Raw genomic sequence first — 17,558 nt, forward strand, 5'->3', positions numbered from 1 at the left:
ATCTGGGGAAGGTCCAGGATGGGAGAAAGAACTCTTGTATGTTGGAGCTAGGTCTGAATGTTTCAATTGGCTACCCTGATTAACATTTGATGGCCTGACAGCTTTTAGGTGTGTCTTGTTACTGCCTGGAAAGGAAAGCCTTCCAAACATGGCAGAGAGACATCAACTGTGCTGCTAAGAAAAAGATCCACACCAGTGCAAAAGCTGAGGTCCAAAGAAGGACAAGAGAACTCAAGAACATCTGGTGAACAAAAAAGGCTGAAGAAATCCAACACCTGGCAGATAGCCATGATGCTCAGGGATTTTTCAAAGCCACAAAGGTCATCTATGGACCAAGAAACCATGGCATACAGCCTCTACGCTCATCAGATGGAACCAAACTCCTGAAGGACCAAAACTCAATTGCACTATGTTGGAAAGAACACTACCAAAGCCTCCTGAACTGCAGTTCCAATGTGGCCGAAGAGGTCCTCTCACAAATCCCGCAAACCAGGGATGAACTTGCAGCAGACTTGGAAGAAGTCAGCAATGCCATCAGCCAGCAAAAGAATATCAAAGCCAGTGGACCAGATGGGATCCCTGCTGAAATCTTTAAAGAGGGAGGATCTGAGCTGAAACACCAACTCCACCAGCTGGAGGTCAGCTGTGACCAGCAGTGCTGCAGAATTCGAGGAGGCACGAGTGGAGGGTGAAAGAGAGAAACGTGCCAGGAGGAAGGCGCGTCAAGCCAACTCTGACCGGGACCACCTTCTACCTGGAAACCAATGCCTTCACTGTGGGAGAAGATGCAGGTCAAGAATAGGGCTCCACAGCCACCTAAGAATCCACAAGGAAACCCATCATGGAAGAGCATCTTACTCGTCCAACGAGGGATCGCCTAAGTAAGTAAGTTACTGCCTGGGGGTATCTTTTGTTGAGAGGTGATTAGTTCCTGATTGTTACTTGTCGAGTTCCTGATTATTTCTTGATTGTTTCTTGTCTGGAGTTCCCCTGTGTTTGAGTTTTGTTTTTTATTTACTGTTATAATTTTAGAATTTTTTAGTCCTGGTAGCCAGATTTTGTTCATTTTCATGGTTTTTTTAACCAGTATTAAAAAAAACTGTTGCACTCCAGGACAGGAAAAGCCCTCTGACTGTAAACACCACACGTTGAACAGGAAAACAATTCTTTTATTGGAGATAATTAAAAAGCAGCAAAGTAAAAAGCACTTTAAAGAAATAGGTAGACCCAATTAGGTAAGAAGATAAGCAGGAAGAAAATAGTCCAGGGTAAAGTTCAGCAAAGTCCATGAAAACAAAGTCCACACTTCTCTATTAAAATCCAGTAAACCAGGAAACATTAATCCAAAGCATGAGTATGCAGTCTTAAAATCCAAGATTCAAAACCATAAAACAAGAAATACTTAAGCATGAATCTTCCAAGCAAGGCTTCCATGAAACAAGGATAAGAACTTAACTTGATTCCAAACGATGCTTCATCTGGCTACATTTCCCATACTTGGGACTTTTATCCCCTCATTGATCTATCCCAAGCACTCAGAAATTGGTTTCGCTTTAATTGAGATTCCCTTATCTTTTTCTGTCAGAGCCTGGCAGAATGCCGAAGCCACTGTTCGGCTTGTCTGTTTTAATTAATCTCCTGCCGTCTATCTATTTGCTCATTAACTTTTGCAGCTGGGCCAGGTGCCCAGTTGTTTTCAAGCCCCAAATCCTGGGAACTCTCTGGTAGCAATTCAGGGAGTACCCCATCATCCCCACACCTTTCAGGGACTAAACTTTGAACAAAGATCTCCTGGTCATTCTCTGCATCAATATCAGTGACCAAACCATTGCCATCTTGAAACCCATTGACTCCCCACATTCAAAGCACCCTGATTCTGAAACACAATCACAGGCCGAGCTCCAACAAAAACTCTAAAATTGTAACAGTAAATAAAAAAACAAAACTCAAATACAGGGGAACTCCAGACAAGAAGCAATCAGGAACACCTGATCACTTCTCAACAAAGGAATTTCCCAGGCAGTAACAAGCCACACCTAAAAACTGTCAGGCTATCAAGTGCTAATCAAGGTGGCCAATTGAAACATTCACACCTAGCTCCAACATACAAGAGTTCTTTCTCTCATCCTGGACCTTCCCCAGATATATAAACGCAATTTTCTAGGTTTCCAACAAACCTCACAACCTCTGAGGATGCTTGGCACAGATGCAGGCGAAACGTCAGGAGAGAATGCTTCTAAACAGGGCCATACAGCCTGAAAAACCTACAATAACCCAGTTCTAAAGTACCTGTTAGATCAAGCCTGGGTAAACTTGGGCCCTCCAGGTGTTTTGGACATCAACTCCCACAATTCCATTGTGGGAGTTGAAGTCCAAAACACCTGGAAGGCCCAAGTTTGCCCAGGCCTGATGTAAACCGCAAAGCCTGTTGAGTGTGTTATATTAGAATGGTTCTTCAATCTGATGCATATTTCTAGTGAGACCCAATTCTGTTTTTGTTTTTCTTGCAACTTTGGAAAAAGTTTGAAATTCATTTTAGTAAAGTGATTGCAGCAAACACTCTTTTCTTTTTACAGCTGTTTGACCGGGAGCTCTGTGTCCGCCAGCTCAGGTACTCCGGGATGATGGAGACCATCCGGATCCGCAGGGCTGGCTACCCCATCCGTTACACCTTTGTGGAGTTTGTGGACAGGTACCGGGTGCTCATGCCTGGGGTGAAACCAGCATACAAACAGGTATATCATATGAGAATTGGATTTTGGGGGGAAATGGCTTGTTGTGTAAACATGGATTAGTGATAACATAGGTCCCTTCTACACTGCCATATAAAATCAAGGTTATCCGCTTTGAACTGGATTATATGGCAGTGTAGTCTCAAGGCTGGGGTAAAAATTGCTGGAAGAAACATTAACAACGTTAGATATGTATTGTCGAAGGCTTTCATGGCTGGAATCACTCAGTTCTTGTGGGTTTTTTCGGGCTATATGGCCATGTTCTAGAGGCATTTCTCCTGACGTTTCGCCTGCATCTATGGCAAGCATCCTCAGAGGGTGAGGTCTGCTGGAGCTGGGAAAAGAGGGGTTTATATATCCACTGACCGCATAGGGAAGCTGATGAGGAAACACAACATACAAACAATCTACAAACCCACCAAGAAAATCCAACAAATGCTACGTTCAGCAAAGGACAAGAGGGATCCTCTCACCTCTGCAGGAGTCTACCGTGTACCATGCAGCTGTGGACAAGTCTACATAGGGACCACCAAACGCAGCGCCCAAACAAGAATCCAGGAACATGAAAGGCACTGCAGACTACTTCAACCAGAGAAATCAGCCATAGCAGAGCACCTGATGAACCAACCTGGACACAGCATTTTATTTGAGAACACAAAAATGCTGGACCACTCTCACAACCACCATGTCAGACTACACAGAGAAGCCATTGAAATCCACAAACATGTGGACAATTTCAACAGAAAGGAAGAAACCATGAAAATGAACAAAGTCTGGCTACCAGTATTAAAAAATTCTAAAATTAAAAGAGCAGAGAGAAAAACAGGCAGGGACATCTAATCACCTTTCAAGAAGAGTTTGCTCCAGGCACAGTCAGCCCATTGTATGCTAATCAAGGTGGTCAATTGAAAAGATTCACACCTAGCCCACTTACAAAAGCCTTTTGTCTCACCCTGGTCATTCCACAGATATATAAACCCCTCTTTTCCCAGCTCCAGCAGACCTCACCCTCTGAGGATGCTTGCCATAGATGCAGGCGAAACGTCAGGAGAAATGCCTCTAGAACATGGCCATATAGCCCGAAAAAACCCACAAGAACTGAACGTTAGATATGCTGATGATACCACTTTGATGGCCAAAAGCGAGGAGGAGCTGAGGAGCCTTCTAATCAAGGTGAAAGAAGAAAGCGCAAAAGCTGGGTTGCAGCTAAACATCAAAAAAACCAAGATGATGGCAACAATTTTGTAAAATGTAAAATTTTGTATTATTCTGAGTTAGTAGGTTTAGTATAAATTGTGTGCATTTTAACCATTTTTATGCTAGGAATGAACTAATATATGATCACATACAGGAGTGACCTGGACTTAAAAGTAGTCATGCTGGAAAATGTTTGTTTGCTTTGCTCTACCTAATTTGCACCTCCAGTCTAATATCCAATAGCATGTAAATTAGAACAGATTGGTCCTATGCGTTCCACACCTTTCTGACTCTTGTAATGCAGTTTGTGAGGTTTAAATGCATTTGGTAACTGGTTTTATGAGTAGCCATAAAATCCCACCATGCCATTTCTATTTAGGGGGACCTGCGGGGAACATGTCAGCGCATTGCCGAAGCTGTGTTGGGGAAAGACGATGACTGGCAGATTGGCAAAACAAAGATATTCCTGAAGGTAAGATGGCAATCAGGTGAGCCCATCTTGGGCCACTATCTTCTTTTGCTTTGGTTGTACCGACTCATTCACATGTTGCACAATTTCACCTAACCACTGTCAGTACTGTGATTTTAATGTAATGAAATAATGTTTATAGTTTAAACTGTGTGTTTGGTGTAGAACTGTAATGTTGTGCAAGGGTTAAATGCCTAGAGTGCAACTTTGGACAGTTCCAGTTGCGCCACACATTCCAGAGATGCGGTAACAGCATATATACTTTTCCAGCGATGTATGGCTAAGCGGAAAGATGTGTTTTTGGCTACTCCTGTAAATAGTTTTGTAATTTTTTAGAAATCGCAATAAATCTTTAAGTGCCGCTTTGGAACTGACTGAAGGTAGCACGCTTCATTGATTTATTTTGAACCTCTTAGCAGACGATCTGAGGTCAATAAACCGACAACCACATCCAACAAAATTTGTCACTTCTAGGTCCTCCAGATGATTCTATGGTAAGCTTCCAGTGGAAGTTACTATAGAATCCTTCCAATGCAATTCAATGGTGTGGTGAAGTGTAAATTTTAACCTACAGTCATGTATAATTATAGATAGGTGTTTAAAGGGGTAAGTATTTAAAATAGCATAACTGGGGGGATGGTAGCCAGCTCAGCTCACTCTGAGATGGGTTGCCATGGTAAAAGGCAGGAGCAGGCATTTTAAATAGGCAGTCTGTGGTCAGAGAACCGCATGGAAAGCTGGTTCTACTGTGTTGAGAATCAGGAAGGTTTAGGCTTTTAGCCTATGTGGTTTAGATAGGTCAAGTTGACTCATTTAGATTAGTAATTAGAGTTTGTGCAAAAGGGGAAGAGAACCCCAGTAAGAATCTTTACTGTAACAGAGATAACAGAGGGGAAAAAATAGGCTAGTACTTGGAGTGATCCGTTAAGGAAAGAAACACATTTTGAAGGAAATAAGTTTAAAACCTGTCTAGTGGAAAGAACAGTCCTCTTAAGATTTGTTTTATGAAAGGTTATAAATGTAACCACTAAAGGAATGTACCTCTAGGAGTTAAGAAACATTGAAACCATTAAGCTTCTATACTTCAATAAACTTATTACAGTTTCTCTTAAATCCAAGCCTCTGTTTCGTATACTTTTGAGTCAAACCGCGCTACACATCAAAGGAAGATAAACAAAATATTACAGGCTAGTGGCTGTGTTATTGATTTTTTAGATTCATTATAAATTGTAGGAGACCTTGACAAATCAGCAACATCCGTACAAGTGGTGGCATCATTACAAATGGTATGCTAGGATTGCAAGTCATACTGTTTTTTTATGGCATTTGGGTGTATCAGTGGTTTCAGATACCCATAGATCAACCAGGACCCTACGTGATTAAAGCAGAGGATGTGATAGAACATGATAACCTGATTCTTTTTCTTCCACTCTGTGTACTTCCACTCTATGTACTTCCACTCTATATACTATATACTGCTGAGTCCCCAATGGCACAGGGGCTTAAGCTGCTGTGCTGCTAAATTGGCTGACTGAAAGGTCAGCGGTTTGAATCCAGAGAGCGGGGTGAGCTCCTGCTGTTAGGCCCAGCTTCTGCCAGCCTAGTAGCTCAAAAATGTGAATAGATCAATAGATACCGCTTTGGTGGGAAAATAACAGCGCTCCATGCAGTCATGCCGGCCACATGACCATGGAGATGTCTACGGACAAAGACAGCTCTTTGGCTTAGAAATGGAGATGAGCACCAACCCCCAGAGTTGAACATGACCAGCTTCAATATCAAGGGGAAACCTTCACTTTTACTATATACTTCTTTCTTCCTTAGAAGTGATTTACGCCCTAATCTTGTTATGCTTCGGTGACATGAGGACCTCTAGATATTGCAAAATTGCAATGCCCAGAAGCCCTACCTAAAATAACCAATGGGGAGAAATGCTGGGAATTGCGTCCAGACTTCCTGGAGATGGAGATTGACACTTCCCTCATGTTTGCTTGGTCTGAAGACCAAGCAAAGAAGCAAATTCCTTGAGTGCAACACTGACCCAGTGTAGCCTGCACACTTATTTTTAAGCACATCCCTCTTTTGCCTCTTAGTGATCTCCCCCATGTCAGAAAGCATTATCAGGATCAGGCAGATGTCTGTAGAGGAAATTGGGAAAGGCACTGGTCAAAAGGGCTTCTCAGGAGCTGGCTTGGTTTAAAAACATACAAGGCAGTGTAGGAGCCTTGACAACAGCGGTCCTAGAAAGAAGGCAAAGATTAGAGGGCAGGGGAAGAAAATCCCCTCATTTCCCAAACTCAGTTTTGTTCACAGACAGGAAGTGTGGAACGATAAAGGCGTACACACCCTTTCCCCTTCTCTCCATATCCTTGACATGACTAAGTCTATAAGGTGTTAACTGATAAAGGGCTATTCTGGCATTTCCAAATATCGCTAAATTTAATTTGAGAATGCACGAGCCGCCTTATGTTGAATCCTCAAAAGCTGGATTTACATTGCTATATAATGCCATATATACATGGAGCGAGAGTTGCCAGATGTTCAAGCTGGGTTTAGAAAAGGCAGAGGAACGAGAGACCAGATTGCCAATATCCGCTGGATAATGGAGAAAGGCAGGGAGTTTCAGAGAAACATCTATTTCTGCTTCATTGACTATTCTAAAGCCTTTGACTGTGTGGATCATAATAAATTGTGGCAAGTTCTTGGCGGGATGGGCATCTCAAGCCCCCTTCCCTCTCTCCTGAGGAATCTGTACAAGGACCAAGGAGCAACAGTCAGAACTGACCACGGAACAACAGACTGGTTCAAGATTGGGAAAGGTGTCCGGCAAGGCTGCATACTCTCACCCAACCTTTTTAACTTGTATGCAGAACACATCATGCGAGGATGTGCGGGGCTGGATGAATGCAAGGCTGGGGTGAAAATTGCTGGAAGAAACATTAACAACCTCAGATATGCAGATGACACCACTCTGATGGCCGAAAGCGAGGAGGAGCCGAGGAGCCTTCTAATCAAGGTGAAAGAAGAAAGCGCAAAAGCTGGGCTGCAGCTAAACATAAAAAAAACCAAGATTATGGCAACAAGAATGATTGACAACTGGAAAATAGAGGGAGAAAATGTGGAGGCCGTGACAGACTTTGTATTTCTAGGCGCAAAGATTACTGCAGATGCAGACTGTGGCCAGGAAATCAGGAGACGCGCACTTCTTGGGAGGAGAGCAATGTCCAATCTCGATAAAATCGTAAATAGTAGAGACATCAGACTGGCAACAAAGATCCACATAGTCAAAGCCATGGTCTTCCCTGTAGTCACCTACGGATGTGAGAGCTGGACCTTAGAAAAGGCTGAGCGAAGGAAGATCGATGCTTTTGAGCTGTGGTGTTGGAGGAAAGTGCTGAGAGTGCCTTGGACTGCGAGAAGATCCAACCAGTCCATCCTCCAGGAAATAAAGCCTGACTGCTCACTGGAGGGAAGGATACTAGAGACAAAGTTGAAGTCCTTTGGCCACATCATGAGGAGACAGCAAAGCCTGGAGAAGACAGTTATGCTGGGGAAAGTGGAAGGTAAAAGGAAGAGGGGCCGACCAAGGGCAAGATGGATGGATGGCATCCTTGAAGTGACTGGACTGGCCTTGAAGGAGCTGGGGGTAGTGACGGCCGACAGGGAGCTCTGGCGTGGGCTGGTCCATGAGGTCACAAAGAGTCGGAGACGACTGAACGAATGAACAACAACAACATAATGCCATTTCACAATGCAGGTTAACTGCATGCATTGAACTGGATTATATGCCAGTGTAGACTCCAGCCTAAGAGTATTTTGGTACTTATATTAATAGGATAAACCAAGTTAGCATCAAGAGCATATTGTCGTTAAACTAGGGTAACTATCCTAAACTATCATAGTAAAGATGAGGAAGGAAAAACTTGATTTATGGCATGGTTCAGCCACTAACCAAAATGGAGACTGTAGTTAAGAAATGAGAAGAAGGCTAGAACTTGGAAGGATTGCTAGGAAGGAACTAGACATGCTCCTGATGTTGGAAATAGCAACCTTCTCAAGCCTCCACTTGTTATTTGTTATGCATATAATTGCTTGCTGTATTGTATCTGTGTATTGGTTTGCAATTTTATTTATTTATTTACTATATTAGTATACCGCCCTTCTCAGCTGTCAGGCGACTCAGGGTGGTTTACAGACATGACAATTCGATGCCTAAGAACATCATAAAACATTTAAAACATTAATACATAGTATAAAACCAAGCAAAAGTAATAAAAACATAAGACATTTGCGTCTCCTAATTAAAAATGTTATCCATCTCGTCGTCCAAGTTCCTATGTCTTTTACATTACAATGAATGCGCAAAACCACATATACACAAATATACACACACACATATACATATATATTAGGGCTGGGCAACCACGGAAAAAATTGTTTCTAAACTCGATTCGTTTTTAGGGGGGTTTGCGTTTCGTTTTTTAAAAGAATTCCGAAATTTTTCTTTAAAAAAGTTCGATATTTACAAAATTTTGGAAATTACGAAACAATTTCGAAACAATAACGAATCGATTCGTTAATGGCGGACGCAATTGCGCAATACGCTAAGAAACCCTCCAAATGGGACAGGGGAAACTTCTGGAGCTTAACTCTCATAGAATCATAGAATCATAGAATCAAAGAGTTGGAAGAGACCTCATGGGCCATCCAGTCCAACCTCCTGCCAAGAAGCAGGAATACTGCATTCAAAGCACCCCTGACAAATGGCCATCCAGCCTCTGCTTAAAAGCTTCCAAAGAAGGAGCCTCCACCACACTCCGGGGCAGAGAGTTCCACTGCTGAACGGCTCTCACAGTCAGGAAGTTCTTCCTCATGTTCAGATGGAATCTCCTCTCTTGTAGTTTGAAGCCATTGTTCCGCATCCTAGTCTCCAAGGAAGCAGAAAACAAGCTTGTTCCCTCCTCCCTGTGGCTTCCTCTCACATATTTATACATGGCTATCATATCTCCTCTCAGCCTTCTCTTCTTCAGGCTAAACATGCCCAGTTCCCTAAGCCGCTCCTCATAGGGCTTGTTCTCCAGACCCTTGATCATTTTAGTCGCCCTCCTCTGGACACATTCCAGCTTGTCAATATCTCTCTCCCTCTGTTGTTGACTGTTGGTGTGATAATTTATTTTTTTATCACTGATAAAACAAACAACAACTATAAAACTTGCACCAGACATACGGAAATAATAACGAAATAATAACAAAACAATTACGAAACAATTACGAAATAAATTTTAAAAATTCATTTCGATTTTTAGTTGCTCCTGAATGGTTCAATATCGAATCGTAAGCCACTTTAAATACGAATTATTAACGAATTACGAAATTAACGAACGAAACCGCCCAGCCCTAATATATATATATATATATATAATATATATATATATATTATATATACACACACACACACAAAACATATATACACAATCTGGGCCATAGCAATGCATGGCACTGGATGGCTAGTGTAATAATAATAATAATAATAATAATAGAGTAAAATAATAAATGTAATAATAATAATAACAACAACAACAACAACAGAGTAATCAAATAAATACTTGAGTATAAGCTGAGGGGAGCTTTTTCAGCCTAAAAAAGGCTCTGAAAAACTAGGCTTATACTCAAGTATTTACAGTACTTGGTATGTAAAATAGAAGGGGCAATGGGAAAAGAGGAAGGCTACACTGCAGGTGGATATCGATTCAATCATAGAAGCCATGGCTGTCCTGAGTCTGCAAGACTTGCCATCGGGGTGACTTTGACATATGGTAATCCCATGAATGAGAGACCTCCAAGTCACCCCATCCTTAATGGTCGTTGAAGATAGGGTGACTTATAGAATCAAAGAGTTGGAAGAGACCTCATGGGCCATCCAGTCCAACCCCATGCCAAGAAGCAGGAATATTGCATTCAAATCACCCCTGACAGATGGCCATCCAGCCTCTAAAAGCTTCCAAAGAAGGAGCCTCCACCACACTCCGGGGCAGAGAGTTCCACTGCTGAACGGCTCTTGCAGTCAGGAAGTTCTTCCTCATGTTCAGATGGAATCTCCTCTCTTGTAGTTTGAAGCCATTGTTCCGCATCCTAGTCTCCAAGGAAGCAGAAAACAAGCTTGCTCCCTCCTCCCTGTGGCTTCCTCTCACGTATTTATACATGGAGGTTTCTCATTCATGGCGTTGCCATATGCCAAAGTCGCCTTGATAATATTAATTTCCCCTGTTAGCTGCACTCCCCTATTTTGGTTGCATGCATCGAGTGCCCAGAAATAACAACCTTATTTCTTTTCATTCCACATTCCATAGGATCACCACGATATGCTTCTGGAGATTGAGAGGGACAAAGCCATCACAGACAAGGTTATCCTCATCCAAAAAGTGGTCCGTGGATTTAAAGACAGGTACGGAGGAGTGGGTTAAAGCACTGAGCTGCTGAGCTTGTTGATCGAAAGGTCGCAGGTTCGATTCCGGGGAGCAGCGTGAGCTTCCGCTGTCAGCCCTAGCTTCTGCCAACCTAGCAGTTCGAAAACATGCAAATGTGAGTAGATCAATAGGTACCGCTCCGGCGGGAAGGTAACGGCGCTCCATGCAGTCATGCCGGCCACATGACCTTGGAGGTGTCTACGGACAACGCCGGCTCTTCGGCTTAGAAATGGAGGTGAGCACCACACCCCAGAGTCGGACATGACTGGACTTAATGTCAGGGGACTACTTTTACCTTTTTACGGAGGAGTATGATTATTATGAAAGCCGGTTCACTCTCATAGTTCTTGTTTAGCATGCCTGTTTCCTGTAATAACACAGAGCTTGTTCTGTTAGTGAGTATTTGCAGTCCTAAAGGAGAAGCAGTTTTAACCTAATGCAAACAGACCCTGTCTTGCAGATGTCGGCAACACAGCAGTCAAATAAAAATAACTATATCCTTGAGTGAAATGCACAAACAATACATTTTGTTAAGCAATTCACTAAAGGATGTAGTGAAAGCCCTCGACTTGTCAATTAGCTGAAATTGCAGTTTTTAGAGGAACAGATTTTCCTTAAACATTCTTCTGCTCAACACACAGGCAGAGATTTTATTGTATAATAACTGCAGGAACACCCAATATTTTCTCTGCTTGTCAAACTATATCCTCAAGTAATGTAAACTCTGATTACATAGACAATAGAGCCCTGTGTGCTTCTCATAAATTCTGCATTTAGCTTACTGTAAGTTTTTCTTTGAGAGAGAAATAATAAACTTCTGGTTTAGCTGGGAGATCATAGATCTTTCATCTAAAATATGATGAGCTAAATTCAATTGTAGCCCTACGTACCACTGGTTGGGAGTCAGCTGCATTAAAATCACTACTGACTGAAAGGTCATGAGTTCGAAGCCAGCCCAGGTTGGAGTAAGCTCCCAACCATTAGTCTAGCTTGCTGTTGACCTTTGCAGCCCGAAAGACAGTTGCATCTGTCAAGTAGGAAATGTAGGTACTGCTTATACAGGGAGGCTAATTTAACTAATTTACAACGCCATAAAACTCTCCAGCAGCATGCAAAAGAATGAGAAAGTACTCCATCAGAATCACAAGTGGATGGTGAAGTGACAGTTCCCCCGGTGGCCGGAATTCAAATAGCATGCCCTTATGAAGCTGGAAAGTTAAATAGCCTCTGTGTCTGTCTATATATGTTGTATGTCTAATGGCATTGAATGTTTGCCACGTATATGTACATTGTGATCCGCCCTGAGTCCCCTGTGGGGTGAGAAAGGTGGAACATAAATACTGTACATAAATAAATGAATAGAATAGGCCCAATAGAACAGATATAGGGGCTTCTAAAAAAGGTAAATAGGTGGGGTCTTAGAAGAGGATGTGAAGATGACTAAAGGTGCATCTCCACTGTAGAATTAATACTGTTTGACACCACTTTAATTGCTATGGTTCAATTCTGTGGAGTTGTGGGAGTTGTAGTTTTACAATGCCTTTAGCCTTCCCTGTCAAAGACTCCTGGTATCTCACCAAACTGCAAATCCCAAAACAGCGTTGAGTCAAAGTAATTCCAAACTAGGTTGTTGTAAGTTTTCCAGGCTATATGGCCATGTTCCAGAAGCATTCTCTCCTGACGTTTCTCCCACATCTATGGCAGGTATCCTCAGAGTTTGCCTCAAAGGAACCTCTGGGGATGTCTGTCATAGATGCAGGCAAAACACCAGAAGAGAATGCTTCTGGAATATAGCCATACAGCCTGGAAAACTCACAACAACCCAGTGATTCCGGCCATGAAAACCTTTGACAATTCCAAACTACATTAATTCCTGCAGTGTAGATGCATCCTATGACTCAAATCCGCACTAGTCCATCGAAACCCAAAACGTGATTTCAGGCAGGTCACACACTCTCAACCTCAGAGAAGGGCCATAGCAAACTGTTCTTGAACAAATGTCACCACGAAAACCCTGTGATGGAGGTCATTGATGGCAAACAACACCAACGAGAGATGAACAGCAGCACTCACAGCTGAGCATTGAAAACAGAGAGAAAATCTATAAACAAGGAGAGAGGTATGACATAATATAATGGAAACAGAACTGAATGATTCTAATCTCTTTTTCTAGGTCGAATTTCCTGAAAGTGAGGAATGCAGCTCTGATGATTCAGCGGAACTGGAGGGGCCATAATTGCCGGAGAAACTACGGTGCTGTAAGTGTTCCAGGAACGCACAAGGAGCATAACTGTTTGTCTGCCAAATCCAGAAATGTCTCTATCTGAGCTGCTATCTCAGAGGGGCAACTTCAATGGGTCCGCGGCTACCAACAAACCCTGATCTTAGTGGGAAGTACCCACCAACTGTAAAGCAGAAATTCAACTAAATAAGGCCATCTACGCCTTTGCAAATGCACTTGGCCATTTAAAACTGGCCACTTCCATTTTTCAAAGTCTCAAAATCAGTTTCAGACTTTGAACAGGCTCCTGGTTGTTATAGCAGACCATAAAATGATGCCATAAAATTCTCCAGCAGTGTGCAAAAGAATGAGAAAGTACTCCAGTGTATTTTGTATAGGCGTAATCAACCATTTTGATGCCATTTGTTCCCAGACAGGTTCACCATGCCGCAAATGTGGAAGTCACCAATCACCACTGTTTGTTTGTTTTTTGTTTGTTAGTATTGTTGCATTAAAGTAATTGATGTAGTAAATGCAAATATACATTTAAGACAGGACTTGAAAACCTGATTTTTTGTACCGTGGCTCCCAGATATGATAACATAAATAAATGATAACACTTTATTTCTATTCTGCCCTTCTGACCCCAAGAGGACTCAGGGCGGATCACAGCACACATACACAGCAAACATTCATTGCCACTTTTATATACACAATACACAGACAGAACAGAACAGAAAGGAAGTGTTGGGATTTTTTTTTTTGGTGCCAAGGGTGAGTCCAGCCACAGGGGGTGCTGTTCCTCCATTCTCTATGACGAAGAGCCGTCAGGTCTTCCTCCTTCCTTTTTGGTCACCCAGGATTTTCTGATCTTTCTTTATGGTGTCGTAAAACACCTCCCACACTTTTAGCAATACCTAATTTCTCTAATTACAGCTAAAGCTGTCTTCAAACTGTTTAGGTAAACAGTGAGCAGGGCTGACAGTCGAGTGCTCACACCGACCTGGGGCTTCGAACTTGCAATCTTTCGGTTGACAGATCTTCTAGTTGCTGGTGATTTACCAGCTGTGCTAAACCTCCGGTATGCCTCCCAGAATGTGAGAGTTCTAATGCAAAATGATGCCCATGTGCAAACTTTGATATGATGTTAACATCTAATCTAGTTTTTGGATTTCACTCTGGGAAAGATGTAATATGATTTCAATTGCAATAAAATCACAGGTTTGGCAAGTATGACATGTCTAGCTAATCCAAAAGACCAAATCAAGTCACAGATGAGTTAGAAGGCAAAAGCGGAGGTTTTTATTCTTCCTGGCCAGAGAGGATGTCAGCAGAGTCTGCACTACCAAAGACTGGAGTATCTCTATGCAAATATGGAGAAATAGTTGCAGCACTTTGACAACAGTTTGAAACAAAAAAACTTCTGCTCCCCAGAGTGTCATTTGGTCCAGGTTGTGGCAAGATAGGATCTTCATGCTGGTTGGCTGGGATGCATTGTCTGTCCTTTTTCCTGATTGGCCTCCAGGTTTGGAGGGAAATTTAATTAATTGTTATTTCACAGTTTTATAGATGTTGATGGTTCTACCGCTCATGGGTTGTGTGAAGGAAACAATATGGGTAAGGTTTGAAGTAATGGGTACTAATGATGTCTGTTTCCTCAGCCTGGGGAGGGCAGTGGTCCGTGCTGATGAAAAAATTGGTAGCAATGGGTGTTAACCAGCCTGAATGGGTTCCCAGGAAGTATACATTGGGTAACTTCAGTAATCTCTGGTTTGGCTCCATAATTAGGTGTGCAGGCATTGTTTGAGGATTATGATAGGGTGAGGTGAGTTTACATTCTAGGGAATTTCCAAGGAATTTCTTAAAAATCTTACTTTTTAGGGCAATTAGAAATGACCATGTGGCTGGCTATATTTTCTACATCTTTCAATTGATATATTTTTGTTGGGGTGGTGTGTCTGATTTCTCAATAACAAAGAGACATCTGGCTTTCTTAAACCCATTTCCTTTTCAAGATGCGCATTGGCTTCCTGAGGCTGCAGGCCCTCTACCGTTCCCGCAAACTGCACAAGCAGTACCACATGGCTCGCAGGCGCATCATCGAATTCCAAGCCCGGTGCCGGGGTTTCCTGGTCCGCCGGGCATTCCGACATCGCCTCTGGGCAGTCTTCACCATCCAGGCCTATGCCCGGGGCATGATTGCTCGCCGCCTATATAAGCGTTTGAAGGGAGAGGTACGTTTCCTAAGTGTATGCATACCTTCTTCAGCTTGGATGTCGACTTACCGCAATCCCATTAATTTTAAAGAGTTTTCTTAGGCAAAGAAGACTTAGAAGAGTGTTTCCTAACCTTCCTAATGCCGCAACCCCTTAATACAGTTCCTCATGTTGTGGTGACCCCCAACCATGAAATTATTTTCATTGCTACTTCATAACTATAATTTTGCTACTGTTATGAATAGCCATGTAAATATCTGATATGCAGGATGTATTTACATTCACCGAACGAAATTTGGCACAAATACCTGATACGTCCAAATAGTGGTGGGGGATTGATTTTGACATTTAGGAGTTGTAGTTGCTGGGATTTATAGTTAACTTACAATCAAAGAGCATTTTGAACTCCACCAACAATGGAATTGAACCAAACTTGCCACACAGAACTCCCATGACCAACAGAAAATACTGGATGGGTTTGGTGGCCATTGAACTTGAGTTTGGGAGTTGTAGTTCACCTACATCCAAAGAGTACTGTGGACTCAAACAATGATAGATCTGGACCAAACTTGGCACGAATACTCAATATGCCCAAATGTGAACACTGGTGGAGTTTGGGGAAAATAGACCTTGACATTTGGGAGTTGTAGTTGCTGGGATTTATAGTTCACTTACAATCAAAGAGTATTTTGAACTCCACCAAAGACAGAATTGGGCCAAACTTCCCACACAGAACCCCTATGACCAACAAAAAATACTGTGTTTTCCAATGCTCTTTGGTGACCACCTCACAACCCCCGCCTCCAGGGTCCCAACCCCCAGGTTGAGAAACAATGACTTGGAGCAAAACCAGTTCCTTCCTCTGAAATCTAGCCTACATCATCTGATATTGGTGGACTCCCATCCAAGTACTAACCACAGCTGACCCTGCTTAGCTTCCAATATCAGAAAGGATCCGGTGCATTGAGGGTATTTAGGCCAACAAGCAAATATTTAGTGGAACTAAAACATATCCTACACCATTACCCACTCCAAGTGGGGGATTCACTTCACGTTATGGGTGCTCAGCCCTCGCCAAAATTATACAATTGGCCTCCCACATTTGCTGGGATTAGGTGCATAGGAATCCCATGAAAGTAGAAAGCATATAATAAATAATAATAATAATAATAATAATAATAATAATAATAATAATAGACTAAACTAGAGATATCACCTCTAGCACAACTCTGTGGTCAACTCCCAGGGACAGCATTTTAATCAAATCCTCAGAAGTCAAGTCTAGTAATGTTCAGGGCAAGCTTTAGTAAACATTATTTTTTAAAGTGGGGGTGACCCTTCATATTTAGTTCAACCCTATGTTTTCTAAATTCCATTCAACTCCCCACATTGGAGTCTGTTTCTTAAATACAATGAACTATCCAAGCAACCAATTCAAGTAAGCTCTTTAAAATCTCTTTTCTTCAGTATCATCGTCGTCTGGAGGCTGAAAAGCTACGTCTGCTGGAAGAGGAGCGACTGCGGAAGGAGATGAGTGCCAAGAAAGCCAAAGAAGAAGCTGAAAAGAAGCACCAAGTGGGTTCCTATATTTTCCTTACATATATGTGGCGTTGCAAGGCTTTCCTGTACAGACGCTGCCCTCTCCGTATGTTATTGGAAGGGCTTAAGTCTAATCAATATTAGTCAATACATTAATTCACAAAACCTATAGTTGCCTTGGGTTTGTGACCTTACTGAATGCATCTAGATGTCCGAAGAGAATACTGGACATAGCCAGGGCTTGGAAACTTGCCTTTTTGGATTGCAATTCCCAAGATTCTCCAGCAATATTGCAGTATTTGTAGTCTAATGAAGCAACATTTTCCCAACACCTCCCAACAAAGGATCCCCCTGACAAGAAGCAGCCAGGCTTTGAGGTTGCAAGGCTATTCGATACTAATCAAGGTGGCCAATTGCAACATTCACACTTGCCTCAAAAAGGCAAGAGTTCTTTCTCCCACGCGGGACATTAGTCCACAGATATATAAACCCCATTTGCCTAGTTTCCAACAGACCTCACATTAGGTTCTTGTAGGTTTTTTCGGGCTATAGGGCCATGTTCTAGAGGCATTGCTCTTGACGTTTCGCCTGCATCTATGGCAAGCATCCTCAGAGTTAGTGAGGTCTGTTGGAATTAGGACAATGGGTTTATATATCTGTGGAATGGCTGGGGTGGGGCAAAGAGCTCTTCTCTGCTGGAGCTAGGTGTGAATGTTT

The 17,558-nt window shown here is 42.4% G+C and overlaps 1 protein-coding gene across 3 annotated transcripts in view; it reads left to right on the forward strand.

Annotated features, from left to right (window-relative positions):
* MYO7A (myosin VIIA) overlaps positions 1–17,558 on the forward strand; it is a 199,889-nt gene that overhangs the window by 128,724 nt on the left and 53,607 nt on the right. For all 3 annotated transcript variants that reach the window (XM_067466470.1, XM_067466469.1, XM_067466471.1), the window contains 6 exons: positions 2,577–2,735; positions 4,309–4,401; positions 10,749–10,843; positions 13,039–13,123; positions 15,102–15,320; positions 16,770–16,877. In XM_067466470.1, coding sequence (XP_067322571.1) covers positions 2,577–2,735; positions 4,309–4,401; positions 10,749–10,843; positions 13,039–13,123; positions 15,102–15,320; positions 16,770–16,877 — 759 coding nt within the window. The remainder of the gene's footprint in view (positions 1–2,576; positions 2,736–4,308; positions 4,402–10,748; positions 10,844–13,038; positions 13,124–15,101; positions 15,321–16,769; positions 16,878–17,558) is intronic.

The sequence above is a fragment of the Anolis sagrei genome, chromosome 3 (genome assembly GCF_037176765.1).
Source record: "Anolis sagrei isolate rAnoSag1 chromosome 3, rAnoSag1.mat, whole genome shotgun sequence".
NCBI lineage: Eukaryota > Metazoa > Chordata > Lepidosauria > Squamata > Dactyloidae > Anolis > Anolis sagrei.